This window comes from Fukomys damarensis, unplaced genomic scaffold (assembly GCF_012274545.1).
Source record: "Fukomys damarensis isolate Sample0158 unplaced genomic scaffold, DMR_v1.0_HiC HiC_scaffold_23, whole genome shotgun sequence".
In the NCBI taxonomy this organism is placed as follows: domain Eukaryota; kingdom Metazoa; phylum Chordata; class Mammalia; order Rodentia; family Bathyergidae; genus Fukomys; species Fukomys damarensis.
The window spans coordinates 11,380,403-11,402,440 of record NW_022900935.1 but is presented as its reverse complement, the minus strand read 5'-3'; the positions used below and the strand labels follow the sequence as shown (position 1 = coordinate 11,402,440).

Here is a 22,038-nt window from a genome sequence, read left to right as displayed (position 1 = left end):
TGCACACAGGGTGATGGCAGGGCGGCAGGGAGGCCTTCCGGGTGAGACCTCCTGGACCTCTAGAGACCTACAGCCAACACCTCCTTTCTCTCCTCTTCCCACTCTCTGCCACCTGTCCCACCAGTTGGCTGATTCCTTGTCTGCTCACTCACGGGCAGGGGCCTGGGCTGTTGCCTAGAACAGGCCCTGGCCTGTAGTAACTGCTCAGTAAGTGGTTTGAGTACTCTTGGCTGAACACATCTGGTGAAGGCTCTGGGTGGAGAGGGTGCCTAGCCAATGTCACTGGACCCTAAAAAATACAGGGCAGAGGCATGGGGAGGCTAGGAGGGCCCCCTTGGGGCTAGAACTGCCCAGGAAAGCATTCAGCCTTGATTTCAGGGACCCTGGGCTCCTCTTTGGGCACAGCCTGCAAGCAGCGAGCCCTACAGGTCAGCGATGGGGCTGGGCTGGGGGTTTCTCAAGAGATGAGACCCTCGGGCAAGCAGCTGAGACACTGGGCCTTTTAAACCACTCTGATGGCTCCTGAGTGGGGCAGACTGTCCCAGCAGACCGGGGACACACAGCTGGCCCTGCCCCTGTTAAGCACAGGGGCCTTGGGCAAGGCACCACACCCTGAGACTCTGTTTCCTCCTGAGTGGAGAGGGCATGTCCGGTGAAGTCCAGGGGAAATGTGAATTAGGACCGACTGTTACTGGGTGGAAGACTGAAGGGCAGAGCTCGTACCTGCAGCCCCTAGCACAGGACCCAGAGAACACTAGGACCCATTACACTGAGGAATGATGACCAGTAGGAAGGTGTGGGTCTGAGTCGTGCGAGTGGCGGATCCCACCCAAGAATCCCCTGTAATTCTTCAAGCTTATGATTCCAAGTAGAAAGCTACTTGTGTTGAGTTGGACCCTTCTTGTACCACATACTTGACACTTACCAAACCTCCTTTCGGTTGTTTGCCTGATTTTTCTGCCAGTAGAAACAGATGGCTGAATGTGAATGATATTGTTGCTGTCGTTGTTTACAGAGGAAGGGGCTGGAAAAAAAAAACAACCCAGCTGAACTGTTGTCTGAGGTCAGAGGCTGTGTTCCAAGTGACCGAACGGGCGAGGCAAAGGACACAGGGAATCGGTTGGCCCCTATAACTGGGGTGTTCGGTAGTGAGCTTCAGGCACGGTTCCATCCAGGGGCCTGAGACTCAGATTTCCTGTGTTTCTCTATTCCACCCTCTGAGCTCATTCTCAGGCTCTCCACATGCTGCCCAGGTGGACAGTGTCTTCCAGCTCGTGCCAGTCAGGGATACCCCAAGCTGGCTGAAAAGAGGACGCTCTCTTCCCAAGGAAACTCTAGTCCACTGGGGCTGTGGAGGGCACTATACTTTACAGTTTGCAGAGTTTCTCTTTCTAAGGCATAGAAGGCTTGGAATATTCAGCCAGGAGTCTGGCTCATGACCCTGGGCAGCCCCCACCCAGCCCAGTCTTCTGGTGCAGAGTTCCAAACCCAGATAAGCTGCCAGGGCCAGGGTGTGGCCAGGACACTGGGTCCTCCCTTCTTGGGTCACTGCTTGTCCAGAGAGAGGAGGTCCCAACGACAGAGGAGGCCAGGAGGGGCTGGGCTGGAGCCTCGGGAGCAGCCAGGCACCATGACCTGCCACTGTCACTGCCAGGACACTGCCCCCATATGCGTGGGCAGAGTGAGGTCACTCGGTTCTGGGCCACCGGGCCACCGAGGTCTCCGTGCTGCCACGGGTGGGAGGTTGTCCTGCCAGACGCTGGGCAGGGGCAGGGAACACACTGCAGGGAGCCAGCAGGCCTGGTGCATCCCGCTCCCCACGTGCTCTCTGTGTGAGCTCAAACCCTCTCCCTTCCCAGGCCTTGAGCAGAAGCTGCCACCCTTGGTGGGTAGCAGGTTAGGATCTCCTCCTCGCCCTGTTCATTGCTGTGTCACCCTGGCCAGGTCACTTGACTTCTGTGTGCGCTGGGAGCAAGACTAGATGAGTTACACCCCGGACCAGGCCCAATTTCTGTTCAGTACCTGCTGGCACTGGCCTGCCCCGTTCCTTGTCCCCTTAATTCTCAGTCTTACAACAGCACGATGACCAGCCATTCACTGCGATTCGCCCCATCTGACATACAAGGAGACCGAGGCCCAGAAAGGCGAAGCAAATGCCGGAGGTCGGTCGTCATACAGCCACGAGCCGGGGTGACCCTCACCTCCTCAGGCCCTGCCCCACCCCCAGGACCCCGGGTCACATGAATATCAAAGGCACTAGCTGCTCCCACCGGGCTCTGAGGAAATCCACACCCTCGGCTGGCGCTGGGTTACAAGTGCGCGGCCCAGCCCATCTCCCCACAGCCCAGTGCCTCCTCAGCCTCTTCCTTCCAGGCCCTTCTAGGGGCTACTGCAGCCTCTGAGGCCATGGCGAGGATGCTACAAAGAGTGGGATGCGTGTGGGCTGGAGACCCCCCGACGCCCAGTCCAGGGTGTGCCCACTGTCAAGCTGGCCAGGAGGTGCCGTCCCAGGCATGACTCAGCCACTCTCCCTGAGTGACTTTGGCCAAGGGCCCTCCCCCCTCTTCTGAAAAATGGGGCCAAGGAGAGCCTCCCTCCCCATGGCTGCAATGCAGAGCCAGAGATGCAGGTGTAGTGCATGTGAGTGACATGGCAGTGGCCTGTAACCCAGCCACCTACCAATATATAATGCAACTCTTATGTACATAGGGTGCAGAGCGAACCGTGGTTCACTTCCGGTCTTACCTGCTGCTTTAGGAGTTTCCGCTTGGGCCCTGGAAGACAGAAGCCATCCACAAGTAAGGCTGAATTCAGGCTCACTTACTCACTGTGTGACCTTGGGCAAGTTACTTAGCCTCTGTGGGTGTTTGTTGTATCGTCTGTAAAATGAGGATAATAGTGCTTCCTTGTAAGTTGTATGTTAAATGGGTTACTATAGGTAAAATGTTTTGAACGATGCCTGGAACATGCTAAGGGCTATGAAGAGGTTTGCAGTACAACGGCAGAGTGTGTAAATGGGGTTCTTCTAATACTCTCAGCTTGAAACAGTCTCTTTAGGTGACACAAATCATGAATGTACAGAATGGCAAAACGCTGCTCGCTTCAGCAGCACGTATCCTAGAATGGCAAAACACTTGAAGATTGCCCTGTACTTCCCACAATGGCCCCCAGATCCTTAGCTGGTGAGCGGGGAGACCTGGTCCTGATGTGTTGTGTGACTTGGGGAGGCTGTGAACCCTCTCTGTGCCTTCCTTTTCTTGATGTTGGCTACGGGAGCGGGATAGGGCAGCCAGGTCTCCTGGTACCTGAGGGGACTGGCTGCAGGGTGCTGAGCAAAGGGCCTGAGCAGGGGGTTGGCTACCACCTCGGGGACACCTGGCACATGTACCCAATGCCCTCTTCCTGCTTGGCTTCCAGGCTGGGCCCAAAGCCAGGCAGCCTGGGGCAGAACGTGCCCTCTCTGAGGGATGGCGGAAGCCCATGTGCTCTTGAGGCAGCCACCCAGACCTCCAAGTGCCCCTGTGCCCCCCTCACACTTGAACGCATACACGCACACACACGCACCACACCCTGCTGCCCTCTCCCCCTCAGCTGCACACTGACTGGCCCAGTCCTCCACCCACAGGGCTGCTCTATGGCATCAGGCAGGCTCGGGCCCAGGACCCAACCCTGGCCTTCTGACCCCAGCTGCTGTGTGTGTCTGGGGCGGGTGGCACATGGCCTACCTGTGACTGGTCAGGTGAGTCAGCCTGCTCCCTGAGAGCTCAGGGAGGAAGCTGCTTGGGGCCTTGGTCTGTCCCCACTTCCCTACCTGCCGCCTTCTTGGCCCTTCAGCCCAAGCCTGTGCGCCCAGGCCCCTGCAGGAGCAGCGTTTGTGTCTCCGCCCTGCTGGCCTTCGTCACCACCCACCCAAACCCAGTGGTCCTCAGGCCTCCTGACGTCCATGCTCTGCGGGAGGGAGAGAAGGCCTCGCACTGCCTGGTGTGTGTGCTTGCATTCTGGTGGTGGGGATCTGGTCCTCTGGAGAGACTGGAGGTCTTGACTACAAGAAGTGGGGCCTCTAGCTGGAGGCAGTGGTGCACACCTGTAATCCTGGTGCTCTGAGAGGCTGAGGCAGGAGGATCCTACGTTTGAGTGCAGCCTGAGCAACTTAGTGAGACGCTGACTCAAAATAAAATGTAAAGAAAGCACTGGGGATGTAGCTCAGTGCAAAGGCCGTGGGTTCACTCCCCAATACTGCAAAAAAAAAAAAAAGACTATAGCTTCTGCCGCCCACTGACCACCCCTCCCCTGACCCAGGATGCTCAGTGGCCCAGCACTCTGGCTTCTAGAATCCGAGCTAAGCTAAGCATCCTCAGTTGGGGGCCTCCGGGTGAGCAGGTTGGGGTGCGGCGGTGGGCTTGGCCCTGCAGTAGGAAAGGACCCTCTCATTCCCAACTGCTGCAACTCCCTGCCAGCTGCCCACCCCTTGTTCCTCTGGTTCATCCAGCTACCCCTCCCCACTGTCACAGTGCTACCTCTTAGCTCACACCTGTGACTCACTGACTGCTCCAGCCCTGGCCTCCTAGCCCCCACTGGGCAGGTGACAACCCAAAGGACAAGGGGTCTTTCCCCTGGGATACCCAGCTAGGCAGAGGCGAGGCAGGACCTGCGCCCAGCGCCCGCTCCCGGCTGCTGTCTCCTCCTCCTCGGCCACTGCTGACCCGGTTTCTCCCTGCCCACCGCATTCCCTGCCCGCCCACGTGCCAGACTGTGCCCTCTCTGTGCAGGCTGCCCAGCACCCAGCGCCATCCTGCGCCGTAGGAGCTCACATGTTGTAGGGAGGAGGTGACAGCCCGTCATTCTCTAAGTCGCTGATAAATGGCACTGAGGTCTTCAAGTCTGGGTCCTGGGAGCTCGGGGCTGGGCTTGGGGTGCAAAATGTAGGCTGAGGTGGAAGGATGCGGGCAGGGATTCCCTGGCAGATGGCAAGGAAGCTTGTAGGCCAAGGAGCACAGGGTAAGGAGGTGCCAAGCTGGGGGTTCTCCCGGGGCAGTTGGTGTTTCGTCAGAGCCCTGAAGAAGCAATTGGCTTGGCACCAAGCCTTCCGGGTCTTCCACGCCGGCTTCCTGCCAGGTCTGGGTGCTGTCAGTAGCTGGAGGTCTGAGTCTGGGCTCTACTTCCCACCCCAGAAAGCCCCTCCTTGTATGTGACCCGGAGCCCACTCTGACCTGCACACATTCCTCCCAGAGCCCTTCACCCACAGGCTGCTGCACGGTTGCCATAAATAACTTCCGCCAGTGAATGAATAAAATCCAGGCCAACAAGGCTTGCCAGAGACGCTGGCTTGGTTGGGGGACAAGAGTCCATGTCCATTTTCTGTGGCCCTGCAGCTGAAAAGCCACCAGGCAGGCCTTCAGCAGGGCTCCCTCCCCAGGTAGCTGCCACAGCCCCCTGTGTGGTGAAGACCTCAGCCCCACCTCATCGCCCTACCCAGCAGGGGCTGCTTCTATCCAGCCTTGGCCTGCTGACAGCCCAGGTGACTGGCTCAGGGCTAACTGCCGTGGCTCCCTCTGTGTCTACGGGAAGGAGGAGTCTGGAGGCATGGGGTCTGAGCCCCAGGGCTGCCTGTCCTGGAGCAGGCCTTGCCTTTTCTGTGGGCCTCAGTTTTCCCATCTGGACAGTGGGTGATCTATAAGGCAATTTCCCCAAACTACTCAGTTCACAGAATGGCTTGTTGCAAGCACAGCTTCCCAGACCCTCCCCTGGGAGTCTGAGCTGGTGAGGAGTGGGGTTTTATTTTGGGTTGTTATGCATCTTTTTCCCTCTATTTTTAAACGTGGATACATCGTACCAAGTCCACTAAACCCTTGTCTTTGCCATGCTCCCTTTATTCCCATCTCAGTGAAGCTCACAGCAACCCCGAGATCCAGCCAAGGTGGGGATTGTCCCCCCGTGACTGCACGTGGCCATACTTTTACCACCTCCAGGTCATTGTCCTAGAAAGAGTGCTTCTCCTTTGATACCTCTCCTGTGGTACCTTCTGGGAACCAGGACTTTTCCCTGCAGCTCCGCAAGTGATTATTAGGGGCTTGTGTATCTGGGAAACTGCTCAGAAGTCTCTCCCCAGCCCAGACTTCTGGACTATAAGCTCCGCACTGAGGGCTCCCCAAGCGGAAACGCTGCCCCTGTGAATCCTGCCAGTACAGTCTGGGGAGCACAGTGATAGGTCCTACATTGGCTTACAGGCTGGGGAGTGGAGCCTGCAGGGTGCCCAGGAGCTAAGGGGAAGCAGGCATGGTCCTTGGTGGGTTCCTTTATGGAGGACTGGGCTTAGCTCACACTATCCACGTGACCCGGGCCATCCTCTCTGTGGCCACCTGGGCCTCTTACTCACTCGTGTGGATGCAGCTGTCTCTTGTACTCAGAGTTGTTAACGTCAGGTGTACAAACTCAGCACCCGGCACACTGCCGGCATTCTTGTGAGTGGGAGACAGGTGTTAGACAGGAAACAGACTCAGAGGTGTGGGGACTGACCCAATGTCATATCCCTGGAAAGAGAAGGCGCCTGGGCGTGAACCAGACTTGCTGGCTACACGAGAGTTGACCACCTTCCTGCATCCCTAGGCTGTTGTGAGCATGTGAGGCGGCTTGTGTCACATGTGCAGAAACCCAGGGTTTACTGGAGTCGGCACACTGGTTTTGCTGCTGCCATGGTGAGCTCATAGTGGCTCTTCTGCATCAGGAAGGGGGGGACCTCCATGGCACCGGGAGAACCAAAGCATTTCCTCCTGCCCTTGGTGCTTGTGCCTGGGACTGAGCTGTCCCAGCAGGCAGAAACTTGATCAGAAAAGGCCTGAGCTGAAGGCAGATGTGTGGCTGTCCGATAACCTCCCGCTGTGACCTCAGTTCTCAGTCTGTGAGACAGGAGCCATACTCGGTCCCGACCACACAGGATGTTTCTGGAACCCAGCAGAGACTAGAGAGGCAGCTTTGGGAACAGAGAGGGCCCCTGATGCAGCAGTAGCTCACCAGCTGAGCCTGTGTGGGGACTCTCTGGTGACAGTTGGGTCCGGGCCAGCACCTGGCAGGGATGGTGCTGTCCCATCCTGAGGCCAGCTGACTTGGGTTCAAATCCTGATTCCACAATTGCCCCTCTGAGCCTCTATTTCCTCCTCAGCAGGTGGGGATACCAGTCCATAGCTCAGATGGGGCCCGACACACAGTACCTGCTCAATGGGAGCAGGTGCTTTTATTTTAGACACAGTGGATAGCTCTGGCTTGTAAATGCTCTCAAGCAGATGCTGCTGTTAGGGAAAAACCCAATGTGGTCCTGGCCAGGGCCACCTTTCCCTCTGAGCTTTTATCCCACTAGGTGCCTGGCACACAGTAGGTGCTTTGTCTACACCAGCTGCTCGGTAATCTGCTCACATAGGCAGAGATTGTGTCCTTCCTGTTCCCACTATTTCCTTAGAGCCGAGAACAGCCAGGTACCCAGCAGGTGCTCAGTAAAGATCAGGAATGAAGAATGGACAAAGGTGAAGGAGCGAGCACCAGGTGTCCCTTCCTGTTTACAGTGCTGGAGTGGGGAAGGGGAGCTTGTCACCCCCCCCCACGTCTCACCCCTCGGGGCTAATCCTGGAGATTAACCTGAGGACAAAGCCAGGTCACAGCCACTCACACAGGGCTGAGGAGCCAGTGTCCACAGCTAGTGGGATCGGGTGTGTGTGAGGTGCGCCAGCCACTCCTGAGGGCCTCTTCAACCCAAGATAGCCCTCCTGTCGCCCACGCTGGACACGGTCCTCACCACAGTCCTCAGCCTCCTCCTCTTCCTGCTGGCCCTGGGCCTGCTGTGCTTCTTTACCTGCCGACTGGCCCAGCCGCTCAGGTAGGGGATGTGCCCGGCCCAACTCCCACTCCGCCCGTAATGTTTGTCCTTGCCCACATGACAGAGGGTGGCACTCACCTCTCTGCCTCTTAAGGGTGGGGAAACTGAGACTGGGAGAAGCTGTGCCCCAGGGTCAGCCCAGGTTTGAATCGTACTTGGCTGTAGACTAGCTGAGCCCTCCACCCCGTTCCCTCCACTGAAGAACGGGTCCAGTAATACTTGTTGCTGTGAGGATGACTCGAGATCACAGACGCAGACAGCTGAGTGCTCATTAGTGTGCAGTGAGCCCTGTGACTCTGTTTGCTCTGGATGTTTTCAGACTCGGGCCAAGGCTGCTCTGCCTGGGAAGCCGAGTGAGTGCTCAGTGCAGGCCTGGTCCCTCGGCCCCGCTGACTTGCTGAGTACTGTAGCTGCTCCTTCTCCAGGCTGGCATCCGGCTGGGGCTTCTGCCTGCTCCTCGTCATGAGTAATCAGGGCACGTAGCCGGGAGCCTGGCAGAGTAGGTCTGGCTGCAAGGGGGGAGGGGTGGCGAGGGGCTGGCACCCACCCGACCGCCTCATTCCAAGCTGGTGGAGCACTGGCAGGGGTGGTGAAGCAGACAGGGTCCCGCAGCCCCAGACGGGGCCCCTCAGAGCCCCTTACCCAGGGCTGCCTGGGCGGGGAGTCAGTGGGAAGAGTGTCCCAGATCTCCGCCCCCTCTGTCCCAGGCAGAGGCGGCAGGAGAGGGCACCTGTCTCCGGGCCAAGCCCAGTTCAATGCAGGGCGCTGGGGCCCAACTTCCGAGCAGGTGGGGGTGTGGGGCCTTTCATTAGGTCAGTGTTTACAGAGTCACTGCTTTGTCAAGGGCTGGGGTCACAAAGACGGGTGAGGTGGTCCTTCCTTTCAGCGTCAGTCTAGCGGAGAAGAGGGACCAATGACCTCAGGCATCACTGTGTGGGCCGGATGGGCGCTGTAGCTCTCCTGGGGCCACCCCCACTTTGATCCTCCCTCCTTTTCTCCTTTGTCATAGGGGCAGAGAGAGTGGAGGAAATTATATTTTAGAGTGCAGACACACTGTCACGAGCTCTCAGTTCTTGCTTTATTTATTCCTTTTCTCTGTCATCCCTGCTCCCTGCCCTCCCACACACTGCCCTCCACCACTCCCCCAAGATCTTCATGCTAAGGTATTTAATATGTTCTCTGATTTGTATGTATCCTTGTAAATTACACAGTGTTGTGTCAGTGGATGGGGTTTACATTACATGCAGGCCACTGGGTTTTATTCTTTATTTCCTTTCCTCAAGTCTGTGTCTTTCAGCCCCAGTCATGCTGTGGTTGACATGCGGTGTTAATACCACTTCTACGTAGACATCGCACCCGCCACTCTTCACTAATTCATTTTCCTCATTATGGACAGAAAGCCTATCCCCATTTCCTCATAATTGTAATTTATAATTAAAGAGAATTCGGGGCCGGGGATTTGGCTCAGTGGTTCCAGTGCCTGCCTCGCAAACGCAGGGCCCAACTTCAATCCCTGGTACCCCCCCCCAAAAAAGAGAGAAAATTTGCCAAAAGTCTCTCTAGTAAGTGTGATGGTTTCTGTAGGTTTTAGCATAAAGCCTTTATGAGATTAAATGAGTTCTTTTCAAGGCCAAGGATGCAACTCAGTGGTAGAGAGGTTGCCTAACATGTTGCGGTCCTAGGTTCCACCCAGAGCCCAACAAAAAGAAGGAAAGAAAGAGAGAAGGAAGGAAGGAAGGAAGGAAGGAAGGAAGGAAGGAAGGAAGGAAGGAAGGAAGGAAATTTGTTTTCAGTACCCGGCTTTCTGAGGATTGTTGTCATCTACAATTTTCTGACACCATCCCTTCTCCTAGTGATCTTACTGAGTTTCAACAAGGCTGTAGCGTCTACCTCTGTGCTCGTAATTCCAAAACTGATGCCTCTATCCAAGATTTCTGTTCCAAATGCCAGACTCATATATCCAGCTACCTACTCGATGTCTCCACTTCTAAAAGACATCTCAAATTCAACAAGCTCCTGATTTCCCATCACAAAATCTACTCCCTCTCACAGCTCAGAATGCCCCCCCAGTTTCCCAAAGGCTGAATGCTCTTCCCTTAACCTCAGGAACAAGGTGCAGTTGTCCACTCTCTCCTCTGCTGTTCAACATGGCACCGGAAGTGCTCACCGGTGCAAAAAGGCAAGAAAAAAAAACACAGATTGAAAAGGACGGGCCGGTTAACAGGAAGAGCTCGTACTCTTCGTAAGTGACATGAGTGTCTCCATAGAAAATGCCAAGAAGTTCCACAAAAATCCTTAGAGCTAGAAAGGGAATTCAGCAAGATCACAAGATACAAGGTGACAACATAAAAACCAATGCTTTTCCACATATGAACAAGGAACAGTTCAGAAACAGTGCCATTTACGATAACCCTCCCCCAAAATGAAATGCATAGGCATGGATTTAACAAAGCATATCCAGGATCTATACACTGAAGACTACAGTGTGCTGATCAAACAAGAATAAATGAATGGGGGGAGGTACAGCGTCCACGACTCGCGGACCTCACACTGCAGAGATGTAAAATCCACCCCTGAGCTACAGATTTAATACAGTCTCAGTAGACGGTGATAGAAGACAGTTCCAGGACAGGCAGGCTTAGGCCTGGGGACTGTTGGATTCTGAACAGACAGCACAATAGGTTGTAGAATTGCTCTGCATTCTGATCACAGTGGTGCTTGGATGGATCTCTTTACCTGTCAAACTTTGGAAACTTCGTTTCCCACTTTTAAGGAATCGGAAGCCTCACTGCAGGGTAGGGTGGGGGTCACCAGCAGTAAGCGTGGTGCTAATCCCGGCATCAGAAGCCCTATTTGCTTTTGTTTTTGTTTCTCTGGTACCGGGGATCGAATTCAGGACCTTGCGCTTATGAGGCAGGCGGCAGAACCACTCAGCTAAATCCCTGGCCCTGGAAACCCTGTTTGTAACTATAGGCAGGTCACTTCTTCCTGAGCCTTGTTCTTAGGGCTGAGAGAGGGGGAAGTGCCCTCCCCCGCACTGCAGAGGCCCATGGTGAGACTTCCTAGTGAAAGTCTCCATACTGCGAGGTGCTGCGAACAGGCCTGTTTGTCTGTGGGCTGTCCTTTACAGATTGTTCATACAATCTCACGAAGACTAGTTCTCACTTTATTGAAACGTGTGCCGAGAAGTGTCCGTGTCATAGACGGACCGCTTGTTGGATTTTCGAACTGAGCCTCCCATTGTAAACAGCACCCTGACCCATAAACAGAATGACACCACACCTAAGAAGGTCCCTGGAGTCTCCCTTTGTCTCCAGAGCCCTCCACCTGTCCTCTACCACCCAAGGTAAGAGTCGCACTATGTGTGTCTACTTCCCAGCTCAGCCTTGCTTTTGGGAGAGTCTGCTGGGCTGCTGCCTAGAGCTGTCCGCTCACTGTCCTTGCCCTGAGCACAATGTGTCTGTCCAGCTGCTGTCGGTGGCCATGGCTGTGCTGCTGCAACGCAGGGAGCTGATAGGACCATTCTGCTGCAGTGCCATAGGGCCCCTGTACGGTGTTAAGCTTTGGTGGGGGCTGTGGGTTCCCTGGCACTGTGCCGATCAGCACTGCCCACTGGGCGGATACTCCCGTCACATCACAGCCTGTCCAGCACTGGACATTTCTGCATACCCGAGCGAGAGATTCAGGGGCGATTTTTCCTTTCTCCTTACTCCCTTCCTTGGAGCACTTGCTTTCAACCGATGAAATTGTTAATGTGCTGGGCACTAGGAGTACAGAGATCAACAGGACAGAGCCCCTGCCCCCGCCCCCCCCTGTTCCCATTTGGTGGCAGCAGGAAGGAATTCTTTTGAAAACAGGGAAATACCTGTAATGGTTCAAATGGCCTGAAGTTCAGAGTTAATGCACTGAGTGACCATGCTAGAGGCTTCCTAAAAGAGGTGACTTTGGTTTAAACTATTGTGGATAACATTTTAGTGTATTAATATTTTGTAGGAATGCAATAACATTTTTCGTGATTTTAGGATTTGCTAATAGATCCATTTGACAACTATAGTAGAATGAAAACATCGGAAATCATCTAAAATCTCACTACTCGGGGTTCAGCACAGTTAGAGGTTAGTTATAAAGTGTTTTTATCAATTCTCAACCCACTACCCACCCCTCTAGCCCCAGAGCCCTCTGTGTAAGGTTGAATCAAGATCCCTTTTCCTGGTGGTTTCTTATGTAGTACAGCACCTTGCTAATGGGAAAACGTGAATCATTTCCTGTAACAAATGGAATCATCATCTGTATCTTGGTTTTGGTTGAAGGAATACCTGATTTACCAGCGAGACCCTTTTAAAATCTCGCATCTTCTGGTAACATTCATATACAACAGGGTTACTACACTTCTCAGCGGCCAGTAGGGCTGTTCCTTGTGATCTCAACAGGATGAGGGCTCAGGGGTTCTGACACCTGCCCCAAAAGCGCCAAGTCCCAAGTTCAATCCCCAGTACCAAAAAAAAAAAAGAGGCTAACAGGATAACCACAATTTAAAAACATTTTTAAGCTATTAATACATGCTCATTTTAGAAAGCAACTTGGGAAAAACAAAACAAAACCTTTTAAAAGAGGAACAATTGGGCCAGGGATTTAGCTCAGTGGTACCGCCGCTTACCTCACAAGCACAAGGTCCTGAGTTTCATCCCTGGTACCAAAAAGAAAAAAAAAAAATCATTCACAATCCTACAACCCAGAACCACAGTTAATGTTTTGAGTGTTTCTTTCATTCTATGTTTTAAAATAACATTTTTTGAAAGTTATTAAAGTGAGCTAAAGGTACAAGATCCCAAAAATGAATATAATTGTACTGTATACCTAAAATGTACCAATAAACTCAATAAAAGGATAAAAAATGAAGTGAGCTAAGGGTATATAGTTCAGAGGTAGAGTATTGCCTTGTATGCATAAGGCCCTGGGTTCAATTCTCAGCACTGGAAAAAAAAGGCAGAATATTTTAAGATATATCATCAAAGAAGGTACGCAGAGGGCAAATAAGTACATGAAAAGATGCTCAGCATCATTATTAGAGAAATGCAAGTTAAAACTGCAGGGGGATTTAGCCCAGTGGTTCTGCCACCTGCCTTGAAAGTGCAAGGTCTTGAGTTCGATCCCCGGTACCAAAAAAAGAGCACTTGCCCAGCATGCATGAGGCCCTGGGTTCAATCCCCAGTGCTGGGGGCAAAAATAAAGGTAACATCTCAACACAGAAGAGAACCTGGGAAATGCAGAAGACAAAGATAATCAGAGTTGTGGGCAGCAATCACTGCGCAGAAACAGCCACCCTGACTGACCAATCTTTTTTCCTATGTGTCTTCTTGATGTTTTTATATCTCTTACCAAACTGTTAGCAAATACAGCTGTCCTGAGGGGTAAATGTCCTTCCAGGAAGCAACGATCTCTTTGCGTCATCCCAGCTGTGTGGGACATGGAGCTCTAGGACAGTGCCCCTGAGGACCTGGTCCAGGAGCCGGCAGTGACATCAGCACAGCCCGAGCTTTACCAGAACCAGAGGCAAAGGCAGAGGCCCAGGCCGACCCCAGGAGGTCCCCAGGCAGGCTGCAGTTGAGAAGCGCTGTGCAGAAAGCCTGCCCTTGGGGGCAATGGGTCGGTCGGAAGTGGCTCTCCCTTGGGAAATAGAATGGACCTCATTTATACTTACAACAGCTGTTTGTGTGATTTTGTTTCCAGAGAGAAGGCCCAGCTAGCTTGGCACCTCAGTGTCTATCCCCATGTCCGGCCTCTAATAGATGTTCAGCAAATACTTGTTGAATGAATAATCAAGGCTGAGTACCTGAATGAAGATATGAATCCCAGAGATGTGCTCCATGTCTTCCTCTCTCTCTCTCTCTCCTCTTTCTTTTTTCTTCTTTTTCTCTCTAATTTCTAGGATTGGATCATCAGTTAACGGCTGATCACTAACGGTTGATCACCAGCAGCCTACTTCCTCCCGCCCACGTGGGTCACATTTCTGGGTGCCAGTGAAGATGCAGGTCTCGGGGTGCACCATGATTTCACCATTCTTAGTACTGGCCATTGGTACCTGCCTTACCAACTCTTTAGTGCCAGGTAGGACTGGGGGATACAGGTGGAGGGATGGCAAGACCTCGTGCAGGTGGGGCAGGATGAGGGCTGTGTCCAAGGTCATGGAAGGTCACGGAACATTCCGAGTGTTTAGGGACTGGAGTCAATGTCCAGAGCAGGAAGTCTCGGCTCTGCTACCGCATGTGCTAGTATTGGGCAGGTCACTCTTTTGCCCTTTGCACTCTCCTATACTTTGGCTAGGACGCCTGGTCTCCTTTTCCCTCTGAAACATAATGAATTCTGTAGACTCCTTCGAGAATTGGTGCGCAGAGTCTCTCCTTGGCCCTGCCTGCTTGCTCCCGACTTCCTGGTAGCAAGCACATTGCCTTGTGTTAGTAGTTCCTGCACGTGAACTCATCTTCAGCAGGAGTTTTCCGGTTCGTTCTGTTTTTCTGTTGGAAACTCACGGGGAAGTGTGTTTGAAGAGTGCGGTGGTGATGAATCCAATTCTTTCTGAGTCTTAGGCTGCTAATAATGTAGACAAGTTCTTATATTAATTTCTCTGTTTGCCCTTGTGCTATGAAGTCAAATCCCTGCTTACACCTGGCTCGGATGTGAGTCCAGCTCATTTCTGAGGAGCCCTCTTTTCTGGTCCCTTCCCTAACTCCCAGGGAAAGCACATATGCAACATCTGCTCTATCGGTCCCCATGGTTCCTCCACTGCAGCCCCTGTTTACCCTTCTGGTTTTGAATTTCCTCTCAAATACTGCCTCCCGGGGATTTCCCTCCCCTCCTTCTTCCTTTTTAAAGCTATGTGCTGTTTGGGGTTGTTTATATTTTTTGGCATTCCTATAACTGGAGTCAGTGAGGAGAGCCATCTTGGGCTCAGTCTGCCCTGTGGCTGGAAATCCCCTCTTGCTCCCCTTGAGTCTCATCCCCACCCTTCAGGGGAGTTTCCTCCTCTTCCGGGCTGGGAGAGAGTTACACGGGACCCTCACAGAGTCTGGCATTCGATGAATGTTGGTCTCTTCCCTGAGGAAGATGGTATTTCAACAGACGTGGAGACGGAGGTGAAGAGACACGACCAAGCCAGCTTTCAGTAGCAGGACTGCGGCTGGACCCCGAGCAGGGGAGTTCCCTATGCCGGTGCTCTCTGGGATCCCGTAGGGCCCTTTGAGGGTACACCCTGGGAGACCCAAGGTCAGGGCCCCTGCTTTCTCAGCACCCACCTGGGTGAAGGATGAGCTAGTGATTGAAAAAGGAAAAACTGAGATAAAAAAAAAAAAACTTCAAATGTTCAGCAATTGCATTTTTTCCTACTGTTTCATTCTAGCCCTTCTGGTGAGTGGGTAGTGGTGGTACGTTTCTTGGGCTGGAGAGTCAGTTCGCAGGTAGAGCCACTGCCTAGCACACACAAGGCCTTGAGTTCCAGCCCCAGCACCACACAGGGGGAAAAAAAGTTAGACCTGTTACTGTGTTTCTCTTTTTTAATTTTTAAGATGTATTCATGGAGACTGGATCCAGGATTTCACGCTTCATAGCTGCGTAGCCAAGTGTTCTACCACTGAGCCAAATTCCTATCCCCTCTTTCTTTTAAAATTAGGTGTAACTTGAAGTAAATGGTGAAAATCTTAAATGTGGAGCATGATGGATTTTTTTCACAAATATTTATATCCATGTGACCACCACCCAGATAGAGAGAACATTTGGCAGGGAGCAGCCGGAGGCTTCTCTGGGCCCCTTCCCAAAGCCAGAGGAAATGACCAGCCTTCCATGTTTTGCCTGGTTGAATTCATACAAATGGAATCATGCAACATGTACTGATAAGTGCTCCTTTGATGTAGCATCATGTACTGAGTGTTTGCATGTGGCATTTCATACTCTCCAAAAATAATGGCCTCCTGGTATTCAGATGTCCAAAGCAATCATTGCTTAAACCTGAGGAAATCGGTTTGACATCAGCTAAACACTTCTTGGGGACACACCCAAGGTGGCTCTGGTGACAGAGATGGGACTTGAATCTAGCAGGGAGCAAGCACAGCAGGACCCAGAAGATTGGTGGCAGAGCCTGTGTTGAGAAAGAGCTATGGCACAGGGCAGGCTGACAGCCCCACTCTGAGGGGTCCGTGGGCAGGTGGTCAGGACAGGTAGAAGTTCTTCACCCCCAAGGGGCCAAAGAGGCTCCTTGACCTGAGGCATGGTGGCAGTGCGGAGAGAGGAAAGAGGGAGATTGGAACCAACCCAAGCTGGCAAGACCTCTGATCAAAACCAGTGGCCCGGGTCACTTGGCCCGGTCACTTTCTCTCCCACAATCTTACAAGCACCTGTAGCTAGTGTTCCACATTTCCCTGGGGCAGAACGTCTAGTGAAAAGAACTTGACAGAAGGCCCATGCGGGACGACAAGACTGTGGCCCCAGATACTCAGCAGAGACTGGGAACCACGCAGATACTTCTAGGAGAGAGAAGCCTGGGGCTCCAGTGGGGAAGGCGGTAAGTGGAGGAAATGAGGTGAGGGACCCAGAAGCGAGGCTTCATGGGGGGATATGGGTGTACAAGGCCAGGGCATGAGTGGGACCCAGCTCCCTCCTGCTCCCTACCCAAGTCAGGGGGTCGCCCCTAGACACAGGAGTTCCCAGGGCTTCCTCCGAAGCCTGCAACTGGCCTCCTTCATTTCCTGATGCAGAGGAAATAACAGCACCCCCTCCCCAAGGCTGTCAGGAAGGTGAAACCAGGTTCTGCTGAGTGGGAACATGAGCTTGTGTGGGAGGCTTGAGGGAGCTTCTTTTTGCCTACAGATTTCCAGAGAGGCAAGCTGGGCCCGAGAGTCAGGCCAAAGTCTATGACTGTGTCCCCAGCCCACGGACCTGCAGTGTGGCCTTGGACATGCGCTCCTCCCTCCTCTGACCTCAGCCCTCCCTTCTCCACAGTGGGGGGCCACTGACAGACCCTTCAGGGCCTTGGACCTTCAGGCACCTGGCTGCCCACATGCAGGCCTGCTGGGGCCTGAGGACTGGAAACACCCAAGATGGCAGAGTGTTCCGTCTCCCAGAGCCAGGGTCCAGGGGCTGGCGTGAGAGAAAGGGGTTTCCAACCGTGGAGAAGGGTTAGGAGGAGGAGGAGGAGGGGGCAACTACGGGCCGTCTATTGAGGGTCGGGCAAGTCACCTGCCTTTTCTAGTCCAGGCCGCACAGAGATGCCCAGAGAACAGGACAGACAACCTGATGTGGTGGGGGAAACTGAGGCTCAGGGAGGTGACCTGCTCAGAGTCACACTGCTAGTATGAGGCAGAACAAGAGTTCAGACTGAGGTTTGACAGGTGCTAAGACAGAACTGATTGCTGGGCAAGAGACAGACAGAGACAGTCCTCAAAACCCTAAAACATTTTATCTCAAAACTCTAAAGTGCCGGCTCCTGGGGAGTTACTGTTGCTGAGGGAGGGAGGGGACTGGAGCTGTAGACATCTTTGTTCACCTCCTTTCTGTATGGGAGTGCAACTGTGCAGGTCCCAAGTCTTACTCCAACTTCACCAGCTTTCTGCTGTACCTCCTGTCATGAGTAAGCTGAGCGAGTTGATAATTGATGTCTGGATGCATCGGGACTCTAGCAGTTGGAAGTAGTTTGTCTGTTGAATCGGTGAAACGTTACTCTCCTAACTGTCTTAACAATTGCTGCCTTCGCGCATCTCTACTGGGTGAAAGGAAAGCACGGGTTCTGCAGTAAAGCCCAGCTCTGCTAGTGTCTGTCTGCCTGAGCTGTGTGGCCTCGGGCAGTTGCTTGATGTCTCTGAGCCTTGGTTTATTCATTCTGAGGTGAGGGGAGAGGACACCAGGGTCCACAGGCTTGCTTGGAGGATTGGATGGCACGGATGTGCTGTCCCATGGGTGTGGTTATCATTTCCTCCTCCAATGTAGACATTCCAACTCCCAGCACGGAGGCTCTGAGGTACCTGTGAGTGTGGGCAAGGGAAGCTGCCCTCATCCCACCAATAATTCTGCCTCTCTCTGTACAGAGAAAGAGAAAGACCCCAATTACTGGCGAAAACAAGCCCAAGCAACCCTGAAAAATGCCCTAGAGCTTCAGAAGCTCAATACCAACGTGGCCAAGAAAATCATCATGTTCCTGGGAGATGGTGAGGCTTGGAGGGCCAGGGTAGGAGTCAGAGGTGATGTGGAAGAGAGTGGGCTTTGGGGGAGTGGTTTAGAAAAACAGGAGTATAATCCAGAACTCTGGGAGGCTGAGGCAGAAAGATTGCAAGTTGGAGCCTAGCCTGGGCAATTTAGTGAAACCTTGTCTCAAAATTAAGACATTAAAATTTAAAAGGGCTGGAGATGTAGGTCAGTGTGAAGACCTTGGGTTCCGTTCTGAGAGAGCGAGACCAGACTGTGGACCCTAGAGGCTGCTTCCTGGTCATCTCCTGCACATCTAGGAGAGAAGAGAGAGGCTTTCCCAGTGACATTTTCAGGTGCTCACTGCCCAAGCCTGCCTTGGCACCAAGCTAGAAAGCTAGAGAGCTCCAGGCCCAGAGGAAGCTGACGGGAGAGGCTGGAAGCCTGAGGGCCTGACCTACCCCACCCTTCCCTGCCACAGGGATGGGCGTCTCCACCGTGACAGCCGCCCGCATCCTCAAGGGTCAGCTCCACAACAACCCTGGGGAGGAGACCACGCTGGAGATGGACAAGTTCCCCTTTGTGGCCCTGTCCAAGGTGAGCCCACCCCAGGCCCATCTGGAGGAGAGAGATGGGGCTCAAGGCCATCAGGGCTCAAGGCCTGTGGTCCCCTAAGAAGCAAGGAGGGAAGCAGCCACTTCCCAAGATTGATCGTGAGGCTTTGAACTCACTGATTCAATCTTTTTACCGAAGTGTAGCATACGTGGGGAAAAGGGCACATAGCACAGTTTGACTTTTCACCAGATGCTGTTGTCTGTGTAACCGTGCCCAGGTCAAGCAAGTGACCATGGCCACTGCCAAGGGCCCCTTGATGCCTTCAGCCCCTCACTTCGTCTCGCCAAACCCGACCTGCACCACCATCCACGAAGCCTGCCTGCTCTGTGCTTCACAGACACGGGGCCCAGCTGGTTCCTTCCTCTCTCCCGAGGCGGCCGTGGACTTAACCAGATTACTGATATGAACTGTTTAGTGCCACAGCATGAGTGGCAGCTGTGGTCACGGAGGGCTGTAGTGTAGTATGTGCCCTCCAGACACTGGGTCGGGGGAAGAGCAGGGACTGTGACGCTTCAGGGGCTCTGGAAGTTCCCTGGCTGCTGGGGAGGGGAGGTAGGCAGAGAGCTTCAGGGTTTTTTCTGCGGCTCTGGGCAGGAGTCAGCTGGCAGGGGGCAGGCAGAGGAGTCAGCACTGGCCTCTCAGACTCACCCTTCCCAGGGCCCCCGCTTTCTTCAGGGACTCTCCCTTCCCCCAGGATTCACCTGTACCCGGCCCTCACTGGCCCCTGCAGCTCCAGACCAGGAGAGGCCCCTGCTGACCCCACCTGGCCCCTCAGCTCTGCCACACCCGCTCCACACTGGAGAGCTGGCTTCCTGCCTCTCCTGCTGGCGGTGTGGGCAGTGGGGACCTCTCAAGTCCTCCGTGCCCCGTTCTCATGGTAGTGGGTGGCAGCGGTGGGGGCCAAGGCTGGTTCCTGACCTTCCTTTCTACCTGCAGACATATAACACCAACGCACAGGTCCCTGATAGCGCGGGCACCGCCACCGCCTACCTGTGTGGGGTGAAGGCCAATGAGGGCACCGTGGGGGTGAGCGCGGCCACCGAGCGCACCCGGTGTAACACCACTCAGGGCAACGAGGTCACCTCCATCCTGCGCTGGGCCAAGGACGCTGGTGAGCTGTGAGCCTGGGGTGGCGGGCGGCGGGAGCTGGTGGTCCGTGTACGACGGACTGTGCCACAGATAGAAGTAGGGTAGAGAAAGGTGGTCTGGACTCTAGCACTGGTTTGCTGGGTCTGTAACACAGTTCCAAGCCCCTTCCACAGCAGGGAAGGCCGGGGACTCTGGGGCTACTCAGAGCTACTCCCGGGTCTGTGAATTTCACTTAAAATGGACATGAGCATGGAGCCCCCCACAAGGGTTTGGTGTGAGGCCGGTAGAGCACCCAACCCGGGGCAGCCCTGTGGGGATCGTGAGTGTCTGCTTCTCCTCCTTCCTGCCTGGGAGCTGGGAGGCCTGGCTCTGGCCAAGGACTTGGAATGAAAGGACAAAGCCGGCAGGCATACGTGAAGGAACCCTCTCCCCATGGGGTCCATTTGGAGCAGCTGAGGGCTTCCTACAAGAGGAGGGTCTGTGGGTCTGGAGGGAGAGGGGAGACTCCAGCCCCACTGCTCACAGCCCTCTTGTATAGAATGGGGACTGAGGAACTAACGGGAGGCCAAGCTTCAGTGGGGACAGGCAGGAGGAGGCTGCTGGGTGCCCCATCTGCAGGCAGAGCCAAGCTTTGCTCTCCCACACCCCAGGGAAATCCGTGGGCATCGTGACAACCACACGGGTGAATCACGCCACCCCCAGCGCCTCCTACGCCCACTCGGCTGACCGGGACTGGTACTCAGACAACGAGATGCCCCCAGAGGCCCTGAGCCAGGGCTGCAAGGACATCGCCTTCCAGCTCATGCACAACATCAGGAACATTGACGTGAGTGGGGTGCAAGCCTGGGGGCAGGGCCTCGGGCTGGGGGGGCAGAGGTTTGGGCCCAGGCTGGCTGAGAAGAGTGGCCTGGCCAGGCTCCCCACCCACCTGGGACGGCCCAGCCCATCAGGGGATTTGTGGCTGGGGCAGGCAGGCACTGTAGGGTTTGTCTGCGGTGGGGCTGTGGGGTGAACCCTCACGTGGCAGGCACCACACCCCAAGAACCAAGCGCCCAGGGATTATTCCATAAATGAGAACCTGGCGCTGCGGCCTCCCCCCAACACCGGGAGGTGGGGAGGGCACAGTGACCACCTGAGACAAGAACCTGCCCTTCACACTTGCACGTGCATAGACAGACCCGTACACAAAGCCAGCAGGCCCAGAGAAGAGCCCGTGAGCACGGCGGTTAGTGCAAGCTCACGTGTTTCCGCTTCCTAGATTTCCATCCTTGCCCTGCCTTTTGCTAGCTGTATGACCTCGAGTCTGTTACTTTACCTCTCTGAAACTTCTCTTTCACAACCCCCCTCTGAACAGGGCCTGCCCACTAAGCCTGTTGCAAGAACTAAATAAGATCGTCACTGTCAGAGATAGCATGGGGCCTGGCTCCTCTGAGGGCTCAGAAAGGGTGGCGTTTGTGTGTCTTTGTTCCTTGTCCTGGTCCTGTCCTGAACTCTGCCCGATTGCCTGGATTGATCCCTCCTCTACTCTTAAAGGAAAACTTCCGATTTGTTCCTTGGCAGTCTTCTTACCTACCATGGGGGGCTAGTGCAGGAATCAGGGGGGACTTGACCCCCCTTGAGCCTAGAACAGGGATTCAGTGAGGCTCAGAGGAAGCCCCAGGCTCCAGCTCCCCAGCTTCCCACACTGGCTTCTCCTGCCCACCTAATCCAACTGCCCTCTGCCCTCCATGAAGACCCTCCCTTGATTTTGGGTGCCCCCTAGGCCTCTCCCAAACTGTGCCTTCCCTTTTCTGGGGGGCAGATGAGGCACCCCTTCCAGGATAACCGCTCTGTGGACCCATTTGGTGAGCACATGTCAGAGACAGAGGCGCCCCTCTGGCTTTGCCTCCTTCTGACAGGTGCCCCCGTGCGCCTTGGTTTCCCCACCTGCCAGCTCCCAGGTCCCTCCTTCCCCAAGGCAGCCGCAGTGAGGTCATGGACGTGAGAAACAACATTGCACAGCGCAGAGGGTAATTACTGGCTGCTCTCCTAAGAGGTTTGGTGCCAACTGCCCGCCGTGGGGGACAGGAGCTGAAGGGAGCACTGACCCGAGGGGAGATCTCTCTGGCACGAGGTGGCCATGAGGAGGGGTCTCCAGGGGTCCGCAGGGAGCACAAGCTAGGGAGTGAGGGTGGACAGGAAGCATGGGAGAGGCCCTTCCTCCTCCCACCCTCCCCTCCTGTTCCCTCCCAGCCCTGTCTGCCGCTCCACCCCTCCACCCCAAAAGCCCCCCAGCCCCCAAGCTGTACATGAAACAA

At 54.4% G+C, this 22,038-nt stretch overlaps 1 protein-coding gene across 4 annotated transcripts in view; it reads left to right on the top strand.

Annotated features, from left to right (window-relative positions):
- Alpl (alkaline phosphatase, biomineralization associated) overlaps positions 1-22,038 on the top strand; it is a 53,341-nt gene that overhangs the window by 22,539 nt on the left and 8,764 nt on the right. Inside the window, exons 1-6 of one of the 4 annotated variants that reach the window (XM_010626021.2) lie at positions 2,721-2,798; positions 13,797-13,975; positions 17,941-18,060; positions 18,519-18,634; positions 19,589-19,763; positions 20,392-20,567. In XM_010626021.2, the coding sequence (XP_010624323.1) occupies positions 13,894-13,975; positions 17,941-18,060; positions 18,519-18,634; positions 19,589-19,763; positions 20,392-20,567 (669 nt within the window). In that variant the 5' untranslated portion in view covers positions 2,721-2,798; positions 13,797-13,893. Of the gene's footprint in view, positions 1-2,709; positions 2,799-11,892; positions 11,983-13,796; positions 13,976-17,940; positions 18,061-18,518; positions 18,635-19,588; positions 19,764-20,391; positions 20,568-22,038 lie in introns of those variants that run through there. The other 3 variants (XM_010626023.3, XM_010626024.1, XM_010626020.2) reach the window with 3 other exon arrangements.